The 24,014-nt window shown below is 41.4% G+C and overlaps 2 protein-coding genes across 2 annotated transcripts in view; both read right to left on the bottom strand.

The window, feature by feature from the left end:
* Positions 1-24,014, bottom strand: part of LOC140918344 (glutamate receptor ionotropic, NMDA 2A) — a 220,538-nt gene that overhangs the window by 37,964 nt on the left and 158,560 nt on the right. Inside the window, exon 3 of the mRNA XM_078854476.1 lies at positions 19,218-19,810. Coding sequence (XP_078710602.1) covers positions 19,218-19,810 — 593 coding nt within the window. The remainder of the gene's footprint in view (positions 1-19,217; positions 19,811-24,014) is intronic.
* On the bottom strand, positions 2,450-4,433 carry LOC140917979 (uncharacterized). Its single transcript, XM_073361509.2, has 2 exons — positions 3,636-4,433; positions 2,450-3,048 (listed from the first exon to the last, which is right to left on the bottom strand). The coding sequence occupies exons 1-2, from the start codon at positions 4,216-4,218 to the stop codon at positions 2,507-2,509; spliced, it is 1,125 nt and encodes a 374-aa protein (XP_073217610.2). The 5' UTR covers positions 4,219-4,433; the 3' UTR covers positions 2,450-2,506.

The following is a 24,014-nucleotide window of genomic DNA, read 5'->3' as shown; positions in this document are numbered from 1 at the left end:
TGCCTGATGGGGCTAAAACATTGTCGCGGGTGGTTCTGGGTACATATCGTCAGGCCCCCGTTCCCACCCTCCCTCCCCCCGTGAAAGCAAGGGCAGACAATCATTTCGTGCCTTTTTTCCTGAGTTACCTGTGCAGACGCCATACCACGGCAAGCATGGAGCCAGCTCAGGTAACCGTCACCCTATGTCTCCTGGGTGCTGGCAGACGCGGTACGGCTTTGCTGCACAGTAGCAGCAACCCATTGCCTTCTGGCAGCAGACGGTGCAATACGATTGGTAGTCGTCCTCGTCGTGTCCGAGGTGCTCCTGGCCACGTCGGCTGGGAGCGCCTGGGCAGACATGGGCGCAGGGACTAAATTTGGAGTGACTTGACCAGGTCATTCTCTTTAGTCCTGCAGTCCTATTGAACCGTCTTATGGTGAGCGGGCAGGCGATACGGACTGCTAGCAGTCGTACTGTACCATCTTCTGCCAGGCAGGCAAGAGATGAAGATGGCTAGCAGTCGTACTGTACCATCTTCTGCCAAGCAGCCATGAGATGTGGATGGCATGCAGTCCTTCTGCACCGTCTGCTGCCAGCCAAAGATGTAAAGGATAGATGGAGTGGGTCAGAACAAGAAATAGACCAGATTTGTTTTGTACTCATTTTCCTCCTCCCCTGTCTAGATCACACTGCAGTCAGTCACAGAGAAGGCGCAGCGAGGTTAATCTAGCCATGTATCAATCAGAGGCCAGGCTAACCTCCTTGTTCCAATAACAACGATAACTTTGGTGCACCATTTCTTATTGGAACCCTCCGTGCAGTCCTGCCTGAAATACTCCTTGATGTACAGGCACACCCTTTGTTGATTTTAGCTCCCTGAAGCCAACCCTGTAAGCCGTGTCGTCAGTCGCCCCTCCCTCCGTCAGAGCAACGGCAGACAATCGTTCCGCGCCTTTTTTCTGTGCGGACGCCATACCAAGGCAAGCATGGAGGCCGCTGAGCTCATTTTGGCAATTAGGAGCACATCAACCACCACACGCATTATCCAGCAGTATATGCAGCACCAGAACATGGCAACGCGATACCGGGCGAGGAGGCGACGTCAGCGCGGTCCCGTGAGTGATCAGGACATGGACACAGATTTCTCTGAAAGCATGGGCCCTGCCAATGCATGCATCATGGTGCTAATGGGGCAGGTTCATGCTGTGGAACGCCGATTCTGGGCTCGGGAAACAAGCACAGACTGGTGGGACCGCATAGCGTTGCAGGTCTGGGACGATTCCCAGTGGCTGCGAAACTTTCGCATGCGTAAGGGCACTTTCATGGAACTTTGTGACTTGCTTTCCCCTGCCCTGAAGCGCATGAATACCAGGATGAGAGCAGCCCTCACAGTTGAGAAGCAAGTGGCGATAGCCCTGTGGAAGTTTGCAACGCCAGACAGCTACCGGTCAGTTGGGAATCAATTTGGAGTGGGCAAATCTACTGTGGGGGCTGCTGTTATGCAAGTAGCTCACGCAATCAAAGATCTGCTGATATCAAGGGTAGTGACCCTGGGAAATGTGCAGGTCATAGTGGATGGCTTTGCTGCAATGGGATTCCCTAACTGTGGTGGGGCTATAGACGGAACCCATATCCCTATCTTGGCACCGGAGCACCAAGCCGCCGAGTACATAAACCGCAAGGGGTACTTTTCGATAGTGCTGCAAGCTCCGGTGGATCACAAGGGACGTTTCACCAACATCAACGTGGGATGGCCGGGAAAGGTGCATGACGCTCGCATCTTCAGGAACTCTGGTCTGTTTCAAAAGCTGCAGGAAGGGACTTTATTCCCAGACCAGAAAATAACTGTTGGGGATGTTGAAATGCCTATATGTATCCTTGGGGACCCAGCCTACCCCTTAATGCCATGGCTCATGAAGCCGTACACAGGCAGCCTGGACAGTGGTCAGGAGCTGTTCAACTACAGGCTGAGCAAGTGCAGAATGGTGGTAGAATGTGCATTTGGACGTTTAAAGGCGCGCTGGCGCAGTTTACTGACTCGCTTAGACCTCAGCGAAACCAATATTCCCACTGTTATTACTGCTTGCTGTGTGCTCCACAATATCTGTGAGAGTAAGGGGGAGACGTTTATGGCGGGGTGGGAGGCTGAGGCAAATCGCCTAGCTGCTGGTTATGCGCAGCCAGACACCAGGGCGGTTAGAAGAGCACAGGAGGGCGTGGTACGCATCAGAGAAGCTTTGAAAACCAGTTTCATGACTGGCCAGGCTACGCTGTGAAAGTTCTGTTTGTTTCTCCTTGATGAAACCCCCCGCCCCTTGGTTCACTCTACTTCCCTGTAAGCTAACCACCCTCCCCTCCTCCCTTTAATCACCGCTTGCAGAGGCAATAAAGTCATTGCTGCTTCACAGTCATGCATTCGTTATTCATTCATCACACAAATAGGGAGATGACTACCAAGGTATCCCAGGAGGGGTGGTGGAGGAGGGAAGGAAAATGCCACACAGCACTTTAAAAGTTTACAACTTTAAAATTTATTGAATGCCAGCCTTCTTTTTTTTGGGCAATCCTCTGTGGTGGAGTGGCTGGTTGGCCGGAGGCCCCCCCACCGCGTTCTTGGGCGTCTGGGTGTGGAGGCTATGGAACTTGGGGAGGAGGGCGGTTGGTTACAGAGGGGCAGCAGTGGCAGTCTGTGCTCCAGCTGCCTTTGCTGCAGCTCAACCATACACTGGAGCATACTGGTTTGGTCCGCCAGCAGCCTCAGCATTGAATCCTGCCTCCTCTCATCACGCTGCCGCCACATTTGAGCTTCAGCCCTGTCTTCAGCCCGCCACTTACTCTCTTCAGCCCGCCACTTACTCTCTTCAGCCCGCCACCTCTCCTCCCGGTCATTTTGTGCTTTCCTGCACTCTGACATTATTTGCCTCCACGCATTCGTCTGTGCTCTGTCAGTGTGGGAGGACAGCATGAGCTCGGAGAACATTTCATCGCGAGTGCGTTTTTTTTTCTTTCTAAGCTTCACTAGCCTCTGGGAAGGAGAAGATCCTGTGATCATTGAAACACATGCAGCTGGTGGAGAAAAAAAAAGGGACAGCGGTATTTAAAAAGACACATTTTATAAAACAGTCGCTACACTCTTTCAGGGTAAACCTTGCTGTTAACATTACATACATAGCACATGTGCTTTCGTTACAAGGTCGCATTTTGCCTCCTCCCACCGCGTGACTACCCCCTCAACCTTCCCCCCTCCCTGTGGCTAACAGCGGCGAACATTTCTGTTCAGCCACAGGCAAACAGCCCAGCAGGAATGGGCTATACTGAGTGTCCCTGAAGAAAAGCACCCTATTTCAACCAGGTGACCATGAATTATATCTCACTCTCCTGAGGATAACACAGAGAAATAAAGAACGGATTTTGGTTGAATGCCAGCAAACATACACTGCAATGCTTTGTTCTACAGTGATTCCCGAGTATGTGTTACTGGCCTGGAGTGATAAAGTGTCCTACCATGAAGGACGAAATAAGGCTGCCCTCCCCAGAAACCTTTTGCAAAGGCTTTAGGACTACATCTAGGAGAACCGCAAATGCCAGGGCAAAGTAATCCTTTCACATGCTTGCTTTTAAACCATGTATAGCATTTTAAAAGGTACACTCACCAGAGGTCCCTTCTCCGCCTGCTGGGTCCAGGAGGCAGCCTTGGGTGGGTTCGGGGGGTACTGGCTCCAGGTCTAGGGTGAGAAACAGTTCCTGGCTGTCGGGAAAACCGGTTTCTCCGCTTGCTTGCTGTGAGCTATCTACAACCTCCTCCTCATCATCATCTTCTTCGTCCCCAAAACCTGCTTCCGTATTGCCTCCATCTCCATTGAAGAAGTCAAACAACACGGCTGGGGTAGTGGTGGCTGAACCCCCTAAAATGGCATGCAGCTCATCATAGAAGCGGCATGTTTGGGGCTCTGACCCAGAGCGGCTGTTCGCCTCTCTGGTTTTCTGGTAGGCTTGCCTCAGCTCCTTTAGTTTCACGCGGCACTGCTTCGGGTCCCTGTTATGGCCTCTGTCCTTCATGCCCTGGGAGATTTTCACAAAGGTTTTGGCATTTCGAAAACTGGAACGGAGTTCTGATAGCACGGATTCCTCTCCCCAAACAGCGATCAGATCCCGTACCTCCCGTTCGGTCCATGCTGGAGCTCTTTTGCGATTCTGGGACTCCATCATGGTCACCTGTGCTGATGAGCTCTGCATGGTCACCTGCAGCTTGCCACGCTGGCCAAACAGGAAATGAGATTCAAAAGTTTGTGGTTCTTTTCCTGTCTACCTGGCCAGTGCATCTGAGTTGAGAGTGCTGTCCAGAGCGGTCAGAATGGAGCACTCTGGGATAGCTCCCGGAGGCCAATACCATCGAATTGTGTCCACAGTACCCCAAATTCGAGCTGGGAACGTCGATTTAAGCGCTAATCCACTTGTCAGGGGTGGAGTAAGGAAATCGATTTTAAGAGCCCTTTAAGTCGAAATAAAGGGCTTCACTGTGTGGACGGGTGCAGGTTTAAATCGATTTAACGTTGCTAAATTTGACCTAAAGTCCTAGTGTAGACCAGGGCATAGTGTATCTGATTGTAGTCCCTTTAGCTCATCCTATCTGTCTGATGCTATATATTGTTTATGTTTCATTTTAAACATATACCAACTCATCTGGGCACTTGTATAAATTTGAGCAATATAAAATTTATATAATTAATGTTGAGTAAAAAAACCCATGCACTCCTCATATAACAGATGAGTATAAATACACCCTCTCCCCCCAGATGCTTCAAGCAAAAGCACGAGTAAACCGATGGGACAGCATCTTTGCACTAGGACTTCAAAGATCAATATCAGATTCTGGAATGAGGAAGCCAGCAAAGTAAGTAGAACATCAATGCAGTGTACTCCTTATAGCCTTGCTTCCTCAAGCAATCAGTTGCTGCTTTCTCCACCAGTGATCCAAAGGGTCACTAGGTACTATACATTACAATAAGCCATCCTGGAAATCACAATGCCTCAAGTTATTTTAGCAGGTTCCACGAGAGAGAGAGAGAGAGATGTTCTTAATTGCCACATCAATTACAGATTGATAAGCATCACCTGGGGCTTCAAACATATCTGTATATTGTGAAACTCCTTTAGGAAAGTTGGGTATACCTCCTTTATAACAGGGGCGGGCATCATTCCCATTCCATCAAACTTTATTGATGCTTCCTCCATCTACATAATCTCTAAGATTATTAGGACTGAAACCAGATACCCTGCTATTATCCAGGTTCTTATTTAGGCCAAATAATTGGAAATGAAAGCAGACATTCTGCAACATCAGTAGTCAACAAAAGACATTTAAGCTATATGTTATCAGCATCCTGATGAGACTACAACCTAAACCACCAGCTCCACATATCCTCCAGCAGCTTCACATATGTGTTGAGCAGGAGTGACAAAAGTATGACCCGATGCAACCACACAGAGAAAGTTCTCAGGGCAGATGAGCAGTCACCCAACTCCACTCTGGGGTCCCTCAAAGGAAAAAGGGTGACTCCATTTATCAATGCCAGAATCCACAGACAATTTATTAAACTTCAGGTTGATTCTTCTGTAACTGTTAACTTGGAACAGATCTTTGTCCATCTCAAGGAGGTCAGACAATAAGACCAGCACAATTTTTAAAGCATATGGAGACCTGAACCTAAGACTGATATGGAATGAGAGGATTTGATGATTCCAGATATTGCCAGACATTCATCACCACAGCCATCTCATCAACCTTGCCAAAGAAGTTCAGGGTAAAGACCTGGAAACAGTAAGCCGCTCTGTCAAAATCATGAGATTTTCTGAGTAAAGGCCAAGAATAGGATTTTCCAAAGTGTCTGAGTAACAACGGAGCACAGGTCTCATTGAAAATAAATAATCCTTGCGCTCCTACGTCACTCAGACACTTTGGAAAATCCCACCAAAAATGAACATTTAGACACTCACATCCTACTTTGCCGAAGGGAGGCACTAACAATGGATCAATACGTCTTGGCTAGATTTGACCATGTCTTATTACGTTTAAGTGAAATTAGCGATTGTGAAAGATACCAAATGTACACCCCTAGTGACTGAAGTCATGTATTTACCCACAGAGGACTCACAGTATGAGCAGTGAGGCTCACACTGCTTTGCTCCTAATGAAAGTGTCAGAACTAGCTTCTCAGGAAGGCTCTGAGTTGATTACTGCACAAGAGGTTGATCTGCTACACAACGTGGTGTTCTGTCAAGGTGGAACTCACCTCACTGTTAAAAGAGGTGGTTTCTGACACTTCAGTGTTTCAGTCTTTTTAATATTTCATCCCCAACTGGCCAAACGTTATACCCAAAGCACTGGGAGAAGCACTTCAAAAGGGAATAGAATAAAAATAAATCTGTTGGGTGCCACTTATGAGGAATGTTTGAAGAGCACCAGCCAAGAGACCCCAGGAAAGTGATCTATAAAACATATATTCTAGCTCTTTACAGACAGATGACAGGAAACAGGGCACTAGCCTAAATTCAAGGTAGTGCAGAAACAGACTCACTACAACCTACCTACATTACAGGTTGATAGTTTTGGCATCCCTCACTGGCTTCAGTGTCCCCCTTGCCAGGTTTCAGATCTCAGGCTCTAATCTGAGCAAGAGCATTTACACTGCAGAGTTTAGCCCCATAGCACAAGCCTGAGTCAGCTGACACAGGCTCTGAGACTTTCTTTTTTTTGTCGGAGAAGGGGGCAGCCACCATGCAGACATATTGAGAACAAATTGCTTCCCCTGTGCCAGGGTCAGTAAAGGAGGTGAGAAATAGCCATTTTTACTGCTGCTGAGAGCACAAATGCTGGCAAGAGACTGAGCTATTACAATCTGCAGGCCAGGCTAACTTGGATTGTAATAATATCCAATTCCCAATGTTGTGCCAGCTCAGTGGTTGGATGGGAGACCACCAAAAGCAAAGTGTTGCAGGAAAGGTTGGTTCAATAGTCGATGCTCTTCTGTCAAGTCTCACAGAATCACATCCCCACATTGTTGTGAATGCCTGGGAGATTGCTGTGGACCCTATGACACTTTTCACAAGAGGTGAACTATTACCCCCAGAGTCACAATTTGAGTAGTTTCATTCTGCTTTCCCAAGTTTACCCCAAATTTTCAGTTACGTAAGGTCATTCTTTATGAACTGAACTTTTGTGTAAACATGCACTAGGGAACTTTCAGTTTGTACCAGAAGGGTCTACACAGGCCAGTTAGTGCACAACACATTTGTGTGCTATAGAATTCACAACTCACTGGTCTGCATTACTGTACCATGAAGACAAGTCCTCAGTCTTTAACTTGGGCAACCATTTAAAGTATCTCTGAGCTGGATCCTGGTTCTACTGAAGTTAGTAGGAGTTTTGCCATTGATTTTTGATAGTAACAGGAATGGGTTCATTGTATGTAAATATATTGGGTCTTCCAATATTTGTGACTTCATATACATTTTTGTGTGAATGAATGGCCAGATGCCACTGGAAGGGACACCATATAATGTCTTTAATAAATAAATTCAGGAGGCTAAGGTGTGATTTTTGCTTTCGGGTTTGGAACAGCTGAGACAATAGCGTACTTCATTCCAGAAGAAGGTGAAAGCATCTCATATCTCTCAACAGTGAGCCTTGTGGAAATGGTGCCTGCTAGCCTCAAACTATGAATTTCAAAACTTCTGTCTTTAAGAGTCTTCTTATTGTAATTACAAGAGAAATTTGCTTTCATCTGTAGTTCAGAAAAGCAATACGGACATCTAGTGGCCAGTTGAGTTAATGACAGATAAGGCTTCTCATCCTCACCAAAAGAATACACAGGGCCATGAATACATGACAAGAACCATAATGTAATTTCAGTTCTGCCTTATAATGAAATGTGAGTATGAGCAATGAATGACAGGTCACAGTGAGGAAGATGGTTATAGTCTAATCCAACAATTTGCAGTTCTGTTTGGTCTCCAGTCGCCCTAAAACTGACATTTGGAAATTCCTATTGCCTTCTTGCCAACATTAATTTTAACAGCCTGAGCTGTTTTAAAGAGGTACCACTGATCCCACACAGCTCAAGAAGAAAACTTGAATCTCAGAGTAATGCTCAGAGCATAATATGAATAGGACTTCTGAAGCTCATGTAACATCTACCTCCACAATAAATCATTGTCCTGGGAAGAACTAGTTTAGCAGGCAAGGGGTGAAAGTTATTACTAAAACAAGAAGAAAAGGAGGACTTGTGGCACCTTAGAGACTAACCAATTTATTTGAGCATGAGCTCAAGTGTCAGCTAAAACAAGATATATCATTGCTAAACTAAACGTGAGCACTAATAGAATTCAATGGTGATTAGGAAATAGAATACATGTTCAAAGAGATGACGAGTCCTTAGGATCCCTTACTATCTGAACTTCCGCCACTAATTTCCTGGCCTCATCTTTCTGCCAACAAACTGATAAACTCAATAAATGTCACAGGTGCCATCAACTTGGACCATCATTTTTCATCTGCGCTCTCCCTCACTACCTAGTATTGCAATTCCAAAACAACTGCAGGCAATGCACAGAAAATGAGAGAGGGTGGAGGCTCAAAGAAATATGGATTTAATCAAAGTTTTTTTTCTTGGAAAAGAAGGAATTTCTAGATTTCAAAGTTGATCACATCTTACAGGAAACATGATGTCTGCCAATATTTCAGTTTCCTCCAACTAATATGAATCAGCCACTTTAATAATCAAGAAAGACAGCCTGTTTTGGTTTGGCATTCACCCAGTACTGAAGCTTATAAAACTTGGACCCACTCCCACTTTTTAATCTTTGTTTCTTCATTTAACTGAATCCATGAATTACTGAGCTTCCTTAATATGGTTTTATGTGAGACTTTTGTAATTCTGGAAATACTTATCAACAGGTACACCAGAAATATACATTATCAGAGAGACTTCTTAAAGAAGCAATTAAAAAGTAAGCTAATGAAACTCAGGGAACTGTATATGGCATACTACATAGACTGCACTGGGTATCATGTAAAACTCCAATGATCTACTTGTTTACTTTTAATTACTCTTTCCCTGTGTATTTAGCTTGATTTGTTTTAAGATCTGATGCATTTTCGGAATGTATCTCTTAACTACACACAACTATACACTTGGGAAGTTTTTTTTTTTTAAAAGGTCTTACAATATGGACATTTGTCTTTTCTTTCTTATTTCAAACCCTTCCGTGTGGTAAATAGGAAGTGTTCCCCTATGTCCTGGGTACATCTCGTCTGTGATATCCTGGTTCTGAGGGAGCTGTAGAATCCCAGGCCTGAGGCCAGCACAGGATGAATCCATTTTGGAAACAATGTGCTCAGTGGCTGTGAAAAAGGAGTGGCATGCCAACTATCTACGCCTCCTGCCAGCTGCTCCTTAAAGTGTTAGTTACATCAGCTCTGGAGAAGTCATTTTGCCCAGGATTGTACAAAATCAGCAGCAAAGAGTAGGACAGGATAAAAAAAGCTGAGGAGAACTGGACAAAGCTTGTAAAGGATGGCTCAGCATTCTAGCCTGCAACATCGGTCATTACAGGTTAGCAATAGTGCAGCATAACTCAGACTTTAAGGTCAGAAGAGACCATAATAATAATCTAGTCTGACCTCCTCGCATTGCAGGACACAGAACCTCACCCATCCATTCCTGTAATAGACCCCAACCTCTGGATGAGTTACTGAAGTCCTCAAATCATTGTTTAAAGACTTCAAGTTACAGAGAATCCACCATTTACACTACTTTAAACCTGCAAATGATTCGTACCCCATGCTGCTGAGGAAGGTGAAAAAAACCCAGAGTCTCTGCCCATCTGACCCAGGGAAAACTTCTTCCCAACCCCAAATACGGCTATCAGTTAGACCCTGAGCATGCGGGCAAGACCCAGCAGCCAGACGACACCAGAGAAAGAATTCTCTGTAATAACTCAGAGCCCTCCCAATCTAGTGTGCCATCATTGGTCATTGGAAATATTTGCTTCTAGCAGTCACAAACTTTAGAAATACAATAGGTTGTAGTGAGCCAACATTATTATTCATAATTCATGCTTTGCAAAAAATAGTGAACATTTTTTACATTAACTTTTTGCCATTTGGGGTAACTTTCCATCTCCAAACATAGCTTTTCCATGAAATCTGATTAAATATCTTTTTTCATATACCAAAAAGCAAGAACGCGCCAATTTTAAATGTTGCATTTCAATGCCAGCTTCAGGTGCATTTGTGCCAAATTCTGGGGAAAAGAGGCACATATTTAAGTTGCAAAAAGTGGCAATTCGTCTGTAAAATGGGACTCCTTTTAAATTCCTAAAGAACCTTTTGTTGTGGCTCTTTCATACTCTCGGTCATCTACGCTGACCTAATTTGGCACAGAAATGTGTTGTTTACATTTTGAGTAATTATAAAAACACACTACCTCTACTAGCCAGCCAGCACCAATGATACGCCACTATCCAGTGGGGTCTTAGCTGGATGAGTGGTGTGACATGCAACTCCTGTTGGGCTGGTGGAATATGACAGAGTTCCATTAACACCACTCTTCAGAGAGCATTGGGGGCAACTAGATTGTGTGCATTAATCAAAGATGCTAATATAGCTTGCAGTGTTTAAAATAGGCTCTTCAGTAGCGATCTACACTTGCCACACAATGATACACCAATCAGATCGGTTAATTACTATGCCATGATTGCCAATCAGGAGCCATCATCCATGCAGAAACAAACTAGAGAAAGTTAAGAACTATTTGATCATCTAATCCATCCCCTGCCATCAGGGAATGGTTCACTGCAGTGTATTTCTCAGGCATTTATTTGGTTAAGATATAATTTTTTCACATCACCGAGTGTACCCTGGAAGTGGGTTGTTTAAAATTATGTTGGTAGGACTGGCAGCCTGGCACTCATTTGAGGGCCTTCATCTATGCAACTAGTACTCTCTGAAGATCTGCCAGAAGCCAGATTTGATTATCTTCAGTCACACCTTAAGGCTCACGTCCTCATAAATGCTTTTAATTAATGAACCATCACTGCAGAAGAATAGTGGTTTCACTTGCCATTTGGATTCCTTTTAAAAAAAATCCATTATAAGACACGATGATGAATGCTGCCTTATAAAACTAATGGGATAGTATAGCATAGGTGATAGGAGAGAATTTACATAAGCAACTGTCATTCAAAAGGGATAATTATAGCCATCAAAAATGGCAACTTGTTCAGGCACTGGACTACTTGCCAAAAAATAGGATACTAAGCAGAAGATGTCAAGTATGCTGTCCATCTATATAACTGTAAATAGAGATTGGAATTACTGACTCTTAAGCTATAGCCCGGTACCAAACACAGAGGGTAAAATTAATCATTGGTATAATCAATGGAAGTGAAATGGGTCCAATTCAACTGTCAAGGGAACTTCAGAAATGAAGTACGATGCATTATCAAGAAATTCTAGGATTTATCAGAAGAAAAAGGAGTGATTTTTTTCTTGTATTGATTGAAAATAAATGTATACCCAAATATGCTTTTATCATTCCATATTGATTTAGGACTGCACAGCAAGTGTCCTACTAGTGACAAAAACATTTTGCTCCAGACATAATCCGTTAAGTAATGAAACATTCTCAATCATGTAGTAAACTATGTTATATTTATTTATCCCAATTTTTGACAGAACTTGATGAAATAAGCAAATCCTCAGTAAACTGGCTGTCAAGAGATCTGTTGCGGCATACATGCATTACACAGACTTGTTAGATTATTCATCAAACCATTGTGTTCATGTAAAATTAGGATTGACTCAAATTCGAAAAGAAAAAAAGGAACTAATCTGGCATTGCTGGAAGCTGGAATCAAAGTACTGAACCAAATGAATTAATATCAGGGCTTGTTATATAAAAAGCCTTTCCCATGTAAGGAATGCATTGCTTTCACAGACAGGATGCATGTTGGCAACATCGACATGTCAGAGACAAGAGTGAAATCAGGGAATGAATGTGGGTAGAGGATCATATTGAAGACTAAGTTCCACTTGATTTTAAATTTTCAAAGAAGTTGTTAGATTGGTTTGTTTTTGTAAGCCACACTGTACAAACTAAAAAGAAAAGGAGTACTTGTGGCACCTTAGAGACTAACAAATTTATTTAATTTGCAAACTGGATAAAATTAACTTAGGCTTGAATAGAGACTGGGAGTGGATGGGTCATTACACAAAGTAAAACTATTTCCTCTTGTTTATTTCCCCCCCCCCCACTGTTCCTCAGATGTTCTTGTCAACTGCTGGAAATGGCCCACCTTGATTATCACTACAAAAGGTTCCCACACCCCACTCCTGCTGGTAAAAGCTCACCTTAAGTGATCACTCTCATTACAGTGTGTATGGTAACACCCATTGTTTCATGTTCTCTATGTATATAAATCTCCCCACCGTATTTTCCACTGAATACATCCGATGAGGTGAGCTGTAGCTCACGAAAGCTTATGCTCAAATAAATTTATTAGTCTCTAAGGTGCCACAAGTCCTCCTTTTCTTTTTGCGAATACAGACTAACACGGCTGCTACTCTGAAACCTGTACAAACTAAGTTAATCAAAACAGAAATAGACAGATATTTGTCAGTGTTTTGTTGGTCTGTTTATTGAATAAAGCCTCAAAGTTCTTTCAAGATGGCTCCACTTCGCCATGTATGTGCCTAATCTTACTAGTGACTTCAACTGGACTACTTACAGGAATAAGAGCTGTGTGTATAACCAGGGTTTGTAGAACGGTTTGAGGAAGAGCTCTGTGTGGCTCGAAGGCTTGTCTCTCTCACCAACAGAAGTTGGCCCACTAAAAGATATTACCTCACGTACCTCGTCTCTCTGAGGCTATGGAGGATCAGGTACTGTATTCCTAAGCACTGCTTTTCTCCAGACCAATGCCCTCTGCACCGCCTGAGCTCTGCATTGAAGCTCGATGAAGTAGAGTACAAGAATGACCACTCGTACTAGGCTTTGCACCAGCCCCCACACAAGCTAGTGAGGGGCCTGTGTACAGGACAGGGACAGGGCATAGAATCTGCATTTATACTGTGCAAGGAGTAAGCAGTAGCTGGGCACACTGCTCCAGACTCACACTTTGGCCACAGATTGGGATCAGAGGGAGATTCACTACCTACCCAGCAAAGCCACATAATCACTGTAGCTGTAAGTAGGTTCATACACTACTAAGTGTGGGCGAAATGTATCTGTAGATGCACCTCCAAACCTCTTTGCTATTCAGGAGTGAGGGCAAAGAATAGCAATTATGCTATGCTCATCAAGGAATACATCTGAGCTGATTGCAAAAAAAATTGTCCCTGATTTTTGTTCCAAAACTTTATACATTTTTACCCTACTAGAAAAACTCCAATGGCATGTATAAAAAAAACAACCAAAAAAACAACAACACATACACCTTTTTTATTTCATGGGAGGGCAGAATTTCTCATGATGATAGCAGGGGTTTTTGGGAGAGGGAGTTTTTGTTCAGATATCGTGTTAATACACTGCTAGCTCTAATTGTATTGTTATGTGAGTGACCATATTGTGTGTAATGGTATATCTGCCTTGGGAGATTATGGGGATATTGCAAGTGAGGAGGGAGCATTCCAACAGATCAGCCATTCTGTTTTTCTCAACTGCAGATTGTTACCTATGCTCCTAAATCTAATGCTACTCAAGGTAAACCTCTAGACATTAACTTGAAAAATATGTATGTTTCAACTACTCACTCTGAATTTTCCTTTACATTTTTTCCACATGGTGAGACACTCTAGGGGAAAGCCGATTTCTTCCCACATATATTAGAAATGGACATTGATCAGCTTATCCCAATAAATTCAAGCAAACCAGCATTTTTCCTGTGTCTAAAAAAGCCAACAGCAGCATCTTAGAGTTGCAGTGAAGGGGGGAGACAGCCTGTGTGTGCTCAAGAGAGATAAAATGCCTTCAGCCAGTGCGTTGCTCACAGGAGTCAAGGGGTAAAACATTGAGAGTTTTTCCTTTGTAATAGATTTCACTTCAAAACAGATTTTCTTTTAAAAAATCCAGAGCTTAAAGTGATCATCTGGATGCAAAAAATAGTGTGTAAAATGTTACCTATCTTCATTTACAAACGAACTACGTATAGTGAAGTGGGTTTAGAATACAATGCTAGGTTTCAAGCTGAATTTGACAGTGATGATAAAAGTGAGGGTCTAAAAGCCTCTTTTTTTTCTGCTTCTTTCCTGAGCTTGTTTACATTTAGCATCAGGTATTACCTCCGGTAGGGTTTTTTTCAAGATACAGTACTCCCCACTGAGTTCTCAGCTTTGGCGTTTGCAAGCTGTATCACGTGTGGAATTCACTGTTATGGTGAGACATTCAATACAGATCAGTAAGGCATGACATAGTGGACCTTAAGCCCTTCAACTGTTTACAGTAATTTTAGCCTTTCCCCCGTTCATCAATACTCCTTGTTTAAATCTGTCCTTTAATACTGCTTTCATGTATTTTTTTTAGTTTAAAATAGAACAAGGCAGCATGAAAGCCCTGAGTGCTAATCCTAGCTCAGACACTGGCTTGCTGTGTAGCCTTGGGCAATGCACTTAAATAGGTAACCTCCATTTTTCTGATGGTAAAAGTGAAGCACATTCAACTTATCTGCTGCACCACGGTACTAAAAGGGTTAATGTTTCCAAAGCACTATGGAAGTGCTAAGCATTTGTATATATTGATTCTGGAATTATACAGTAACTATTAATTGAGTACTCCAGCATAATTATTTTTTAAAAATATAAAAATGACTAATTACAGGAACTACGTCAAGCAATTTCTTATTATTGTGACATTTCCTCTATAAATCGTAAATAGCACCCTCCCCACTCCCGTTATATTGTGAAATTTGGGAGAGAATGAATTGTCTTCCATACAGGAAAACTTATGCTCATGTTATAGGTAGACATGACTGCTTCCAACAGGAAAGTGGCTTTATTCACAGTCGTATATTACAGCTCCATCCACCAGTAATTTGCAGGTGCATTATGCATTACATACTGTAGGATCTCATGTTACAGCCTAATTGCATTGCGGAGATGCATACATTCCCCTTGTAGTCATACAGATTTAATGGCAGCACATGATCACACAGAGGAGGAATGCTAAATAGCTAGTTCCGCTCCAAAGCAGCCAGTGACTGAACAGGGGAAAATGTTTCAAAACATATCCAAGCTTTAAAACGGACTTCCACCTTGTACAGTGTTTTTTTTTTAATACAAGAGCTTTTAAAAGTGAAAGGGTATAACTGTGAAAGGTATTCAAGGCTGCAACATTCATGGAATTTGGGGTGCAGAGTTAACGCTGAATTTATATTTTCAGTGTAAGCTCTAATATTAAACTGTGTGATTTAGTGAGCACAGTGTCAGTAGTTTTTTGGGGATTTTTTTAAAAATGTTGACATATACTTAATATAAGAAGAAATCAAGAGCAATAAAAACTTGGTATAGAGATTACAGTGAATCTGACATTGATTCAGATTTGTTCTGTCTTAGAATAAATGATTTTGGAAACATATTGCCAGTAGCTATGTTGTAACAGGTTGTCACTGCATAGTTTTTTGAGTGTTCCTCCCTTCCCTCCTCTCTCCCACCCCCCCATCCCCCACTCCATGGAGGGGGGAATTCACAGATTTTTCTGCAGCAATTCTGCTGATTTTCCACAGTTCTTTCAGAGGCTCAGGGTGGGATGGAGGGAGCCAGGAGGAGGAAGCCTACCGCTTAGTGCAGCTCCTCATCAGGGCCACACGAATTATGGAATGTGGATATGAAGCAAGAAAAGCTCTACATGATACAGTATTTGGCATTTAACAGAAACTGCCGGCAATGACGTCTACATAGACGGCAGCAGCACCAAAGTGGAGCCGTTTTGAAAGGAAAAGCAGCTATTCCTGGATGCCATAATTTTACATACCAATTCTTAATATAAATACGCATGCCTATTCTACACTATATGAAAGCACAACTCAATCTCCTTTTCTCAACCCCACTTCACAATCTCTCCCAAATTTAATTACATTCTCTATCTGAAGCAACACAGATTCTGCAAGCAAAGTTAAAACCAGTTGACCATTAAAATAGCGTTGGAAAGTCATGCTAATTCAGTGAGCCTCCTGCAACACGGTTTTATAAACTCATTGCTATAGATGTTTTAGAAGTGAATTCTAACATGTTTCTGTGGTGGCCATCCATTAGGGGCCTTAGAAGACCCTGAAAAGCACATTTCCCCACTTCTGATAAGTTCACTCATTGACAATGGTCAGCCCTTTCACCTTTAGGAGACTCGAGTTTTAAATACCTTTAAGGATTCTTCTGTTTTCCACCATAAAAGGACAAATAGACACATTTTTTTGTTTTAAGGAAGTAAGTGTTGCCATCAATCCCCTCTGTCTTGCTCTAAATTTAGGTAGTATAGTAACTATTCACCACACTGTTTAGAATTAACCTTCTATATCCAGCATGCAGGCACTATAAATCTACTGCTGTGGGTCAGGATACTCCAGACTTAGAAGAGTTAGGTTTCTGTTCTTTGCTGAACTGTTCACCCAGTGCTATACTAATTTGAAATGAGTGACTTTGCATTACTGGGCTGGCATATGTTTTCTGATCCACAGCCAAAAGAAGCCAAAGCTCTGGGCTACAGATGCTGTAGCAAGCGACCATAGTGAATGAAAGTGGACATAAAGAAAATCTGTTCTCCACATCTGGAGGTTTACACATGCACCCTGTGTGACGTTGCTCTCCATATGTTTTATGGAAATATGCTTAGAAGTGTGAATATGATGTAATTGGAATATGCTTTATGCAAAAGGTCTCTTGTAAGTTATCATAAAAAAGGTTATAACCTACTGAATATATTCCTCCTATTTGTATGCATGTATCATTCTTGTATCTGAAGCTAGAAATATGAAGTTTAACTCTGAGGTCCTATTGTAATTATGCAAAGTGTGGTTTAATGGTGGTTTAATGGTGGTTTAAAATCTTGATGGCTCCCATTGACTAGGACAAAAGAGGCAGCCAGTCATGAGAAAACCCCTGCTTACCACCTGAGATGTCTGCTGGATCTAACAAAGACTGTACCAGGGGAAAGAATTGGGTCCAGACTAGGAAGGGATCTAGTCTGTGAAAGAAGCTTATTGGAACATCTTTGAGGGTGAGATATTACCTGTAATCAATTTCTTAATGTATTAGGCTGTGACTTGCGTGTTTTCTTTTATTTTGCTTTGTGATGTACTTTGTTCTGTCTGTTATTACTTGAAACCACTTAAATTCTACTTTTTATACTTAATAAAATCATTTTTTGCTTATTAATAAACCCAGAGTAAATGATTAATACCTGGCCACAGTGGATGCAAATATTCTAATGTGAATGTACTGTGATACTGAGCAGCAGCCAAATTATAGGTCATACGGGCAATGCCCCTTTTACTGATTGACATTCCATTAGGTATCACACACACACACACGGCATGCATCCGATGAAGTGAGCTGTAGCTCACGAAAGCTCATGCTCAAATAAATTGGTTAGTCTCTAAGGTGCCACAAGTACTCCTTTTCTTTTTACACACACACAGTATTTCTGGAGAGGATTTCTAGTTTTGTGTGTGTGTGTGTGTGTGTGTGTGTGTCCTTTCTAAAGTTACTGTGTGTCAGGAGTCATCACTCTGGAAAAGAAAACGCAATATGGTATACCAGCAGGAATAAAAAGGAGAGAGAGAAAGAGAATGAGAATGATTTGAGTAGTGGATAAATGTATTACTTAATTCTATTTAAAATATAAGAGTGTATTGATTTCTCTCTCAAAACTATGTATTTCTATATACTATACCTATAAGTCACATTCATTAGCAGCAAAAGAAAATAGCCACAATTTTGCATGCGTTACTGTATTTAGGAATTCTATACACATATTTCTCCTCTTTCTTTTCACATTTTCAAAATACTGGAGAAATTAGGAGGACCAGAACCTGGCTCCTTTCTCTGTTTGTGAATTATTCAGACTTCCATTTTTTACTATGTTGCCTGGTTATTTAGAAATTATTCAATGAATAGTTTATACAAAAATATTTCAGCCTCTAGAGTGCTTAAATTCTTTCCCATAAGCACGGCTTTGAATATTTTTTATTTGTGTTGTGTGATTGCCACTTAAATCACACGACATTCTTGCCGTTCCTTGACTGGACACTTCCCAAGCATACTTGCTCAAATACATCTTGGTACTCATCACAGCATCATTCATTACACAACCATGTAAGTACAGGTATTGAAGAATACAATATCCAATTACATATGCAGGGGAGACTTCAGGGAGGCAGAATGCAGTTAAGTGTGGTTATTAAAGGTTCTCTCACAAGTGGTCAGGACTTTGATTTACATTTACTCGAACCTCCCAATGCCCCTAAGACAAGACTAGAGAAGAGTTTATTGAAACTAAACAAACAGTTCCCGTTTGAAAAGTGACACATTATTGCGAGAATACTTCCATGTCAACTTGGGTTAATGCTGATGACTTTTTACATAAGTTTCCAAGGTAAAATACTTACAAGCAGAGGTAGCAAAAAACTACAATAGTAACAGACTTCTGTTCCTGTCTGTTATTAGTTGCCCAGATTACCCTGGACTTGTATAATTTCCTGCATCACCATTTTAACATAGAGTAAAAAGATGAACAAAGTATTAACTAATTAGAGTCCTCTAGGAGTTAATGGGAGTAACGCAAACTCAGTCAAGGCCTGCATAGTATTTTGGCAATTTCACCTCCACATTACATTTTTGAGAAATGATTAAAGACACAACAGATAATTAATTAATTTATCCCACCAACCCACTATGCTGAAACCAAATTTATGAAGGTACCAGATCCAAAGAGATGGTAGCTCTCTACTGCAAGGAGCAAGGCATCAGTTCCATGCATAGAATAGTACAAGTAACAACATACCAGACCTTTTTGTAGAAATCTCCTGGAAATCTCTGAAACAATAAATACAGCATATCTTTTATAAAGAGGCTGAAGGGATTAATAAAAAGTATTATTTTACTACAAGGAAATATATTGGTACTAATCTGAAAAAAATAATCTTCAAAACCATGTACAGTATAGGAAAAAAGTAGAACATCTTACTTGTGTAGTGTGTGAGATGGTCTATCAGTCTTCTCTAGTTGTCCATAGCAGCTGGTTTTTGCTTCTGGAATGAAGGAGTACTTTTCCAACATGGCTGATGCAGCTGTGCTGATAATCCCAAGAGCATCCCGCACCCGAGCTTCTAAACTATAGTCCCATTCATCATAGGATGCTGAAATTAGCCCTGAAGGAAATTCCTTGGGAGTGATTTCTGTGTTGCCACTAACCAGGCTGGGGACTATCCAGAAGAAATCATAGCCTGTAAGGCCTAGGGAACGGGCTTCATCAAGAATGTAAACAGCTTCATCCTTGGAACAATAAAGCAGGATAACAGATGAATGAATTTTCTTCAACTGAATCTGGGTCTTGGCATCCCCAATGGCAGTATCAAGTATGATCACATTCTGCATGTCCCAGCCCACAAAACTGTTTTCCACTGTGGTCTTGATGAAACTTATGAAGTCCTGGTATCCAGGAAAGGTGCTGGTCACCAAGGAAAAGACATGCCAGTCATAATCTTGCATCACTTTCAGCATGACAATGGCTTCCTGCTGGATAGACGCCCCAAACTGGAAGAATGTGGACATCACATCCTAGAATATGCAAAAGACAATGAAAGGTTACTATAATTGGACTGATGTGCAAAGAAGAGAGGGTGTCTGTGTCTTCTGTCCTCTTAAGGCCCATAATGGTTACCGCTCTAACTTTCAGTGACTGTACGAAGTTCAAAGAATCTTTTTTATATTTTACATATAACACAGCCAGGCAGATGTTGCTGTTTTCTTGTAGTCAGTAACACCAACCACCAGTAATTGCAATGGCTGATTAAATCTTTAGGAAAAATGACATGAGCATCTAGTTATCTACTTGGGAAATTTCTCAAAGCACTTGAAGGTAAAGGAAGTAAGTCAAACTAGTAGTTATAGATGAACCATATAGATCTCTACACTATTTGAATGAATTAACTCCACCATACTGATGTAGATTTACCAACTTTTATTGTGAAACAGTGTAGTCCAGCTGGATTATTAAACAAAAGGGAAGCATCTTTACTGCATATGCAGTATATGTATGAAGCAACACTGTACACACAGGCCTGACTTACACAGGTGCAGAGCTACCACAAATCTAATTTATTTCAATGGGAGCTGTCAGCAGCTCTACAAATCAGACCCATTCTACTCACATACTCTGTATTCACTACTCATCACATTACATTCAGGTCACTCTGCCCATCTCAAATTAGAATCATATTACATCCAGTAATAAAATAATGACTAATGATTTATAATAATGATAACCTAGGAGTGTCTAGCAACATGTTCCAGTCCTCGTGAGATTAGTTAATGGAAGTAAATTTGAAGAATGGTCTTGCATTCTATAACTTGCATCTATGTGTGTTGTCCTAGCGGGCACAAAGGCATCCTTAATTTGCCATCGGACACTTTCCTTGAGTTTGCCTTGCTTAGGTGTATATTCTCAGTCACAACATTTGACACGTTCCATTTTCCTTATGTCTCCCTATTGTGTTTATGTCATCTAACAAAAATCCACTTTTGTCATCTAACAAAAGACATCCACTTATACCATGATACTTGTGTGTACTTTATAATAAGCTCTTTACAGGCTTCTAATATTTCATACATGGACAGGTCATTTGCTAAATTTCTATTTGGATTTTACACAAATTAAAATTACTAGATTATCAAAGCATACACCACCAGTTATATAATTTTACTTTATCCCCAGTAGTAACATCAGGACATATTTATTTCATTTTCAGACACTGATATTGTTCATAGACCATCATGTTGAAATATGTATCTTATTTTTTGAAGAATTTCAAGCATCGGCTGTTCAAGGCTTCTAACACTATCTCTAGAAAAGTGTCAGTCATTCCTCTAATGACTTTATTATTAATACAAACATATATCACAGTTCATCTCAAAGTGCCTTATGAATTCAGCTAAGAACTATTATCTCTATTTTACATATGGGGAAACTGCAGGAGAAAAGGAAGCAGATACATCTATGATCAAAGTCACACAGCAAGTTGGTGTTAGAATTGAAACTCAGGTCTGTTAATGCCCAGTTGTGTATTCTGTCCATTGAACTATACCAGCTTCATGCAGAGAACTCTCTGCACAGGTGTTTGAGTCTTGTTTGTTTGTTAAGGAGGCAAGCAGTGTTATTACTTTTAGAGCCTTAAGTACCCAACAGGAGGATTTTCTAGGGCTTAACCCCAATGGAAATCCTACCATAGAGTCAAACTATGAAAAAAACCAACTAGGGCAACAATGTGCGCATCACTGGTGCTAATTAAATCTTCTGCCTTAGCAGGTATTGTCATGTCAAAAAGGGTATTGTGACTGCCAGTGCTAGCCTTCCAATAGATTTGGGTAATGTCCAGTGTGATGAATTAAGGACACTATGAGGCATATTGGGGAGAGAATTAAACATGGGACATTTTACTGCTGAACATTTATAGGAGCAATTCCCCAGGGACTCCAATTATAAATCTAAAAAACGTCTTCCTTTCAGGGATACTCACAGCTACATACAAACTGAGCACATTGAAAATATACTCAGAGACAGCATTTCACATCACTACACCAAAAGGAATTAAACATCCAAAACAATTTCCATTAATCTAATTTTACATTATTTCTCCAATACAAAGTAAATAACCAAGTGATTGACTATTTGGAGAAATATTACCAAACCGATAATTAAATCTAATGCACTCTCTTTGCTTTCTTGCTTTTCAGATTTCTAAACTGTGACTGATATATTCTTTTATCTGTGGTGTGCTCAGATGCAATGGCAAAAGGACCTACTATGCACAAATAAAACAGATAAATATTAGCACTTAGGATATGTAAATAGACTTGATTATGAAATCCATCACATCCTTTCACTGCATCCCTATGTACCACTCATGACTATAAGCATAATGGAATTGCTCCTCCAAGTGAAGGATCTGTGCAAAGGCCATTGCCTGCATAGACTCCAGGGGCACATCGGGGAACTCCAAAGAGCAAGGAGACTTACATGAACAGACTATCAGCCACAATACAGCTCAGAGAAACACTTACAAACGTGTCCCTTTCTAATGTGCACATATAGACGCTCAGAGCCCAAGCTACTGTCACAATCCCCTCCAGGGTCATGCATGCTTTCAGAAACACTGGGTAGCGACGTAACTAAAGGAATCTGGCAAGATGAGCGAAATGATTGAAATGAAGCTCTCTCCTTGAAGGATGATGTCTCTGAAATCACTTATTTAGAAAAGATACATTAGCATTTAATGGAGCTCTGGCAACATATTAAACTTTCTAAAGTTTGCCTACATATTGCAATTGAAACAGCCTTTTAACAAATTTTGACAATGACTTGACTTATCCACATATTACAAGCAAGCAATTTGCGATTAATACCATCCAATGGTCCAGCTGATTAAAACAATGATTAAGTGGACAAGACAGAACTTTGCTGCAGAGCATTTAGTGTGTTAGCATTAATGTTATGGACCAGATCCTCAGATACTCCATAGTCTTCACTGGTGATATGTTGATTTATACCAGCTAAGGATCTGGCCACATGTGCTCTGAATGATTTTTTGCCACTACCTTAAAATGGGAGCAGGAGCATGACCTAATAGCACAGTTAAAGAACAACTGGAGACTTACAGCTAAGGTTAGCAGCAAGATGGAAAGTTGCAGGCAGACACCTTTAAAAATTCAGTGGTATCTACAAGAAATATTTATGTGCATATAAGGAAAATATTCAGACATTACATGCACAGGGTTTATTTGGCAAAAGTGATCATTTTGGTGAAGCTGGGAAATTGAAGGCCCAATCCAACAGTCTGTAAACATGCAAAACTCCCCAAAGGGGAGGATCAGGTTCAAAAACACTTAAAATATTAATTTATGTTTTCTTTAAAGTTTTAAAATCATCATCACTGGTAAAAATGGTCATCGCTCCATTGACTTCACTGTGTATTCTTACTTCTTCTGGGGAAGAGTGAAAACATTTAGTCAGGTAAATGATGCAAATATTTATTTGCAATCTGCAATGGGATACTTTTCCTCTTTGTACCAGAATCAGAAGACGACAGTGACTGACACAAGAACAAATTAATTTACACCTGGCTGGGCAAGTTAAGCTTGTTTTGATCTTGCTTGTTTAGAAAGTGAGACAACGGGTTAGAAACCAGATTGTTACTCAAGATACGTGATTTAAGCACCAATCAAGAACATTAATTCTATTTAATGATGAAGTATATTATGAGATTAGGGATATAACTAAGGTCCTACCAAATTCATGGCCATGAAAAACACGTCATGGATCGTGAAATCTAGTCTCCCCCTGTGAAATCTGGTCTCTTGTGTGCCTTTACCCTATACTACATAGATTTCATGCGGAGATCAGTGTTTCTCAAATTGGGCGCCCTGACCCAAAAGGGAGTTGCAGGGGGGTTGCAAGGTTATTTTAGGGGGGTCATGGTATTGCCACCCTTACTTCTGCACTGTCTTCAGAGCTGGGAGGCCAGAGAGTGACTGCCGTTGTCCAGGTGCCCAGCTCTGAAGGCAGTGCCCCGCCAGCAGCAGCACAGAAGTAAGGGTGGCCATACCGCAACTCCCCCAACAATAACTTTGTGACTCCCTCCACAACTCCTTTTTCGGTCAGGATCCCTACAATTACAACACCATGAAATTTCAGATTTAAATAGCTGAAATCATGAAATATATGATATTTAAATCCCATTATGTGAAACTGACCAAAATGGACCAT

Source organism: Lepidochelys kempii, chromosome 10 (assembly GCF_965140285.1).
Source record: "Lepidochelys kempii isolate rLepKem1 chromosome 10, rLepKem1.hap1, whole genome shotgun sequence".
Lineage (NCBI taxonomy): Eukaryota > Metazoa > Chordata > Testudines > Cheloniidae > Lepidochelys > Lepidochelys kempii.
Note: the sequence above shows the minus strand (reverse complement) of the source record. Positions and strands in the feature narration are given on the sequence as shown.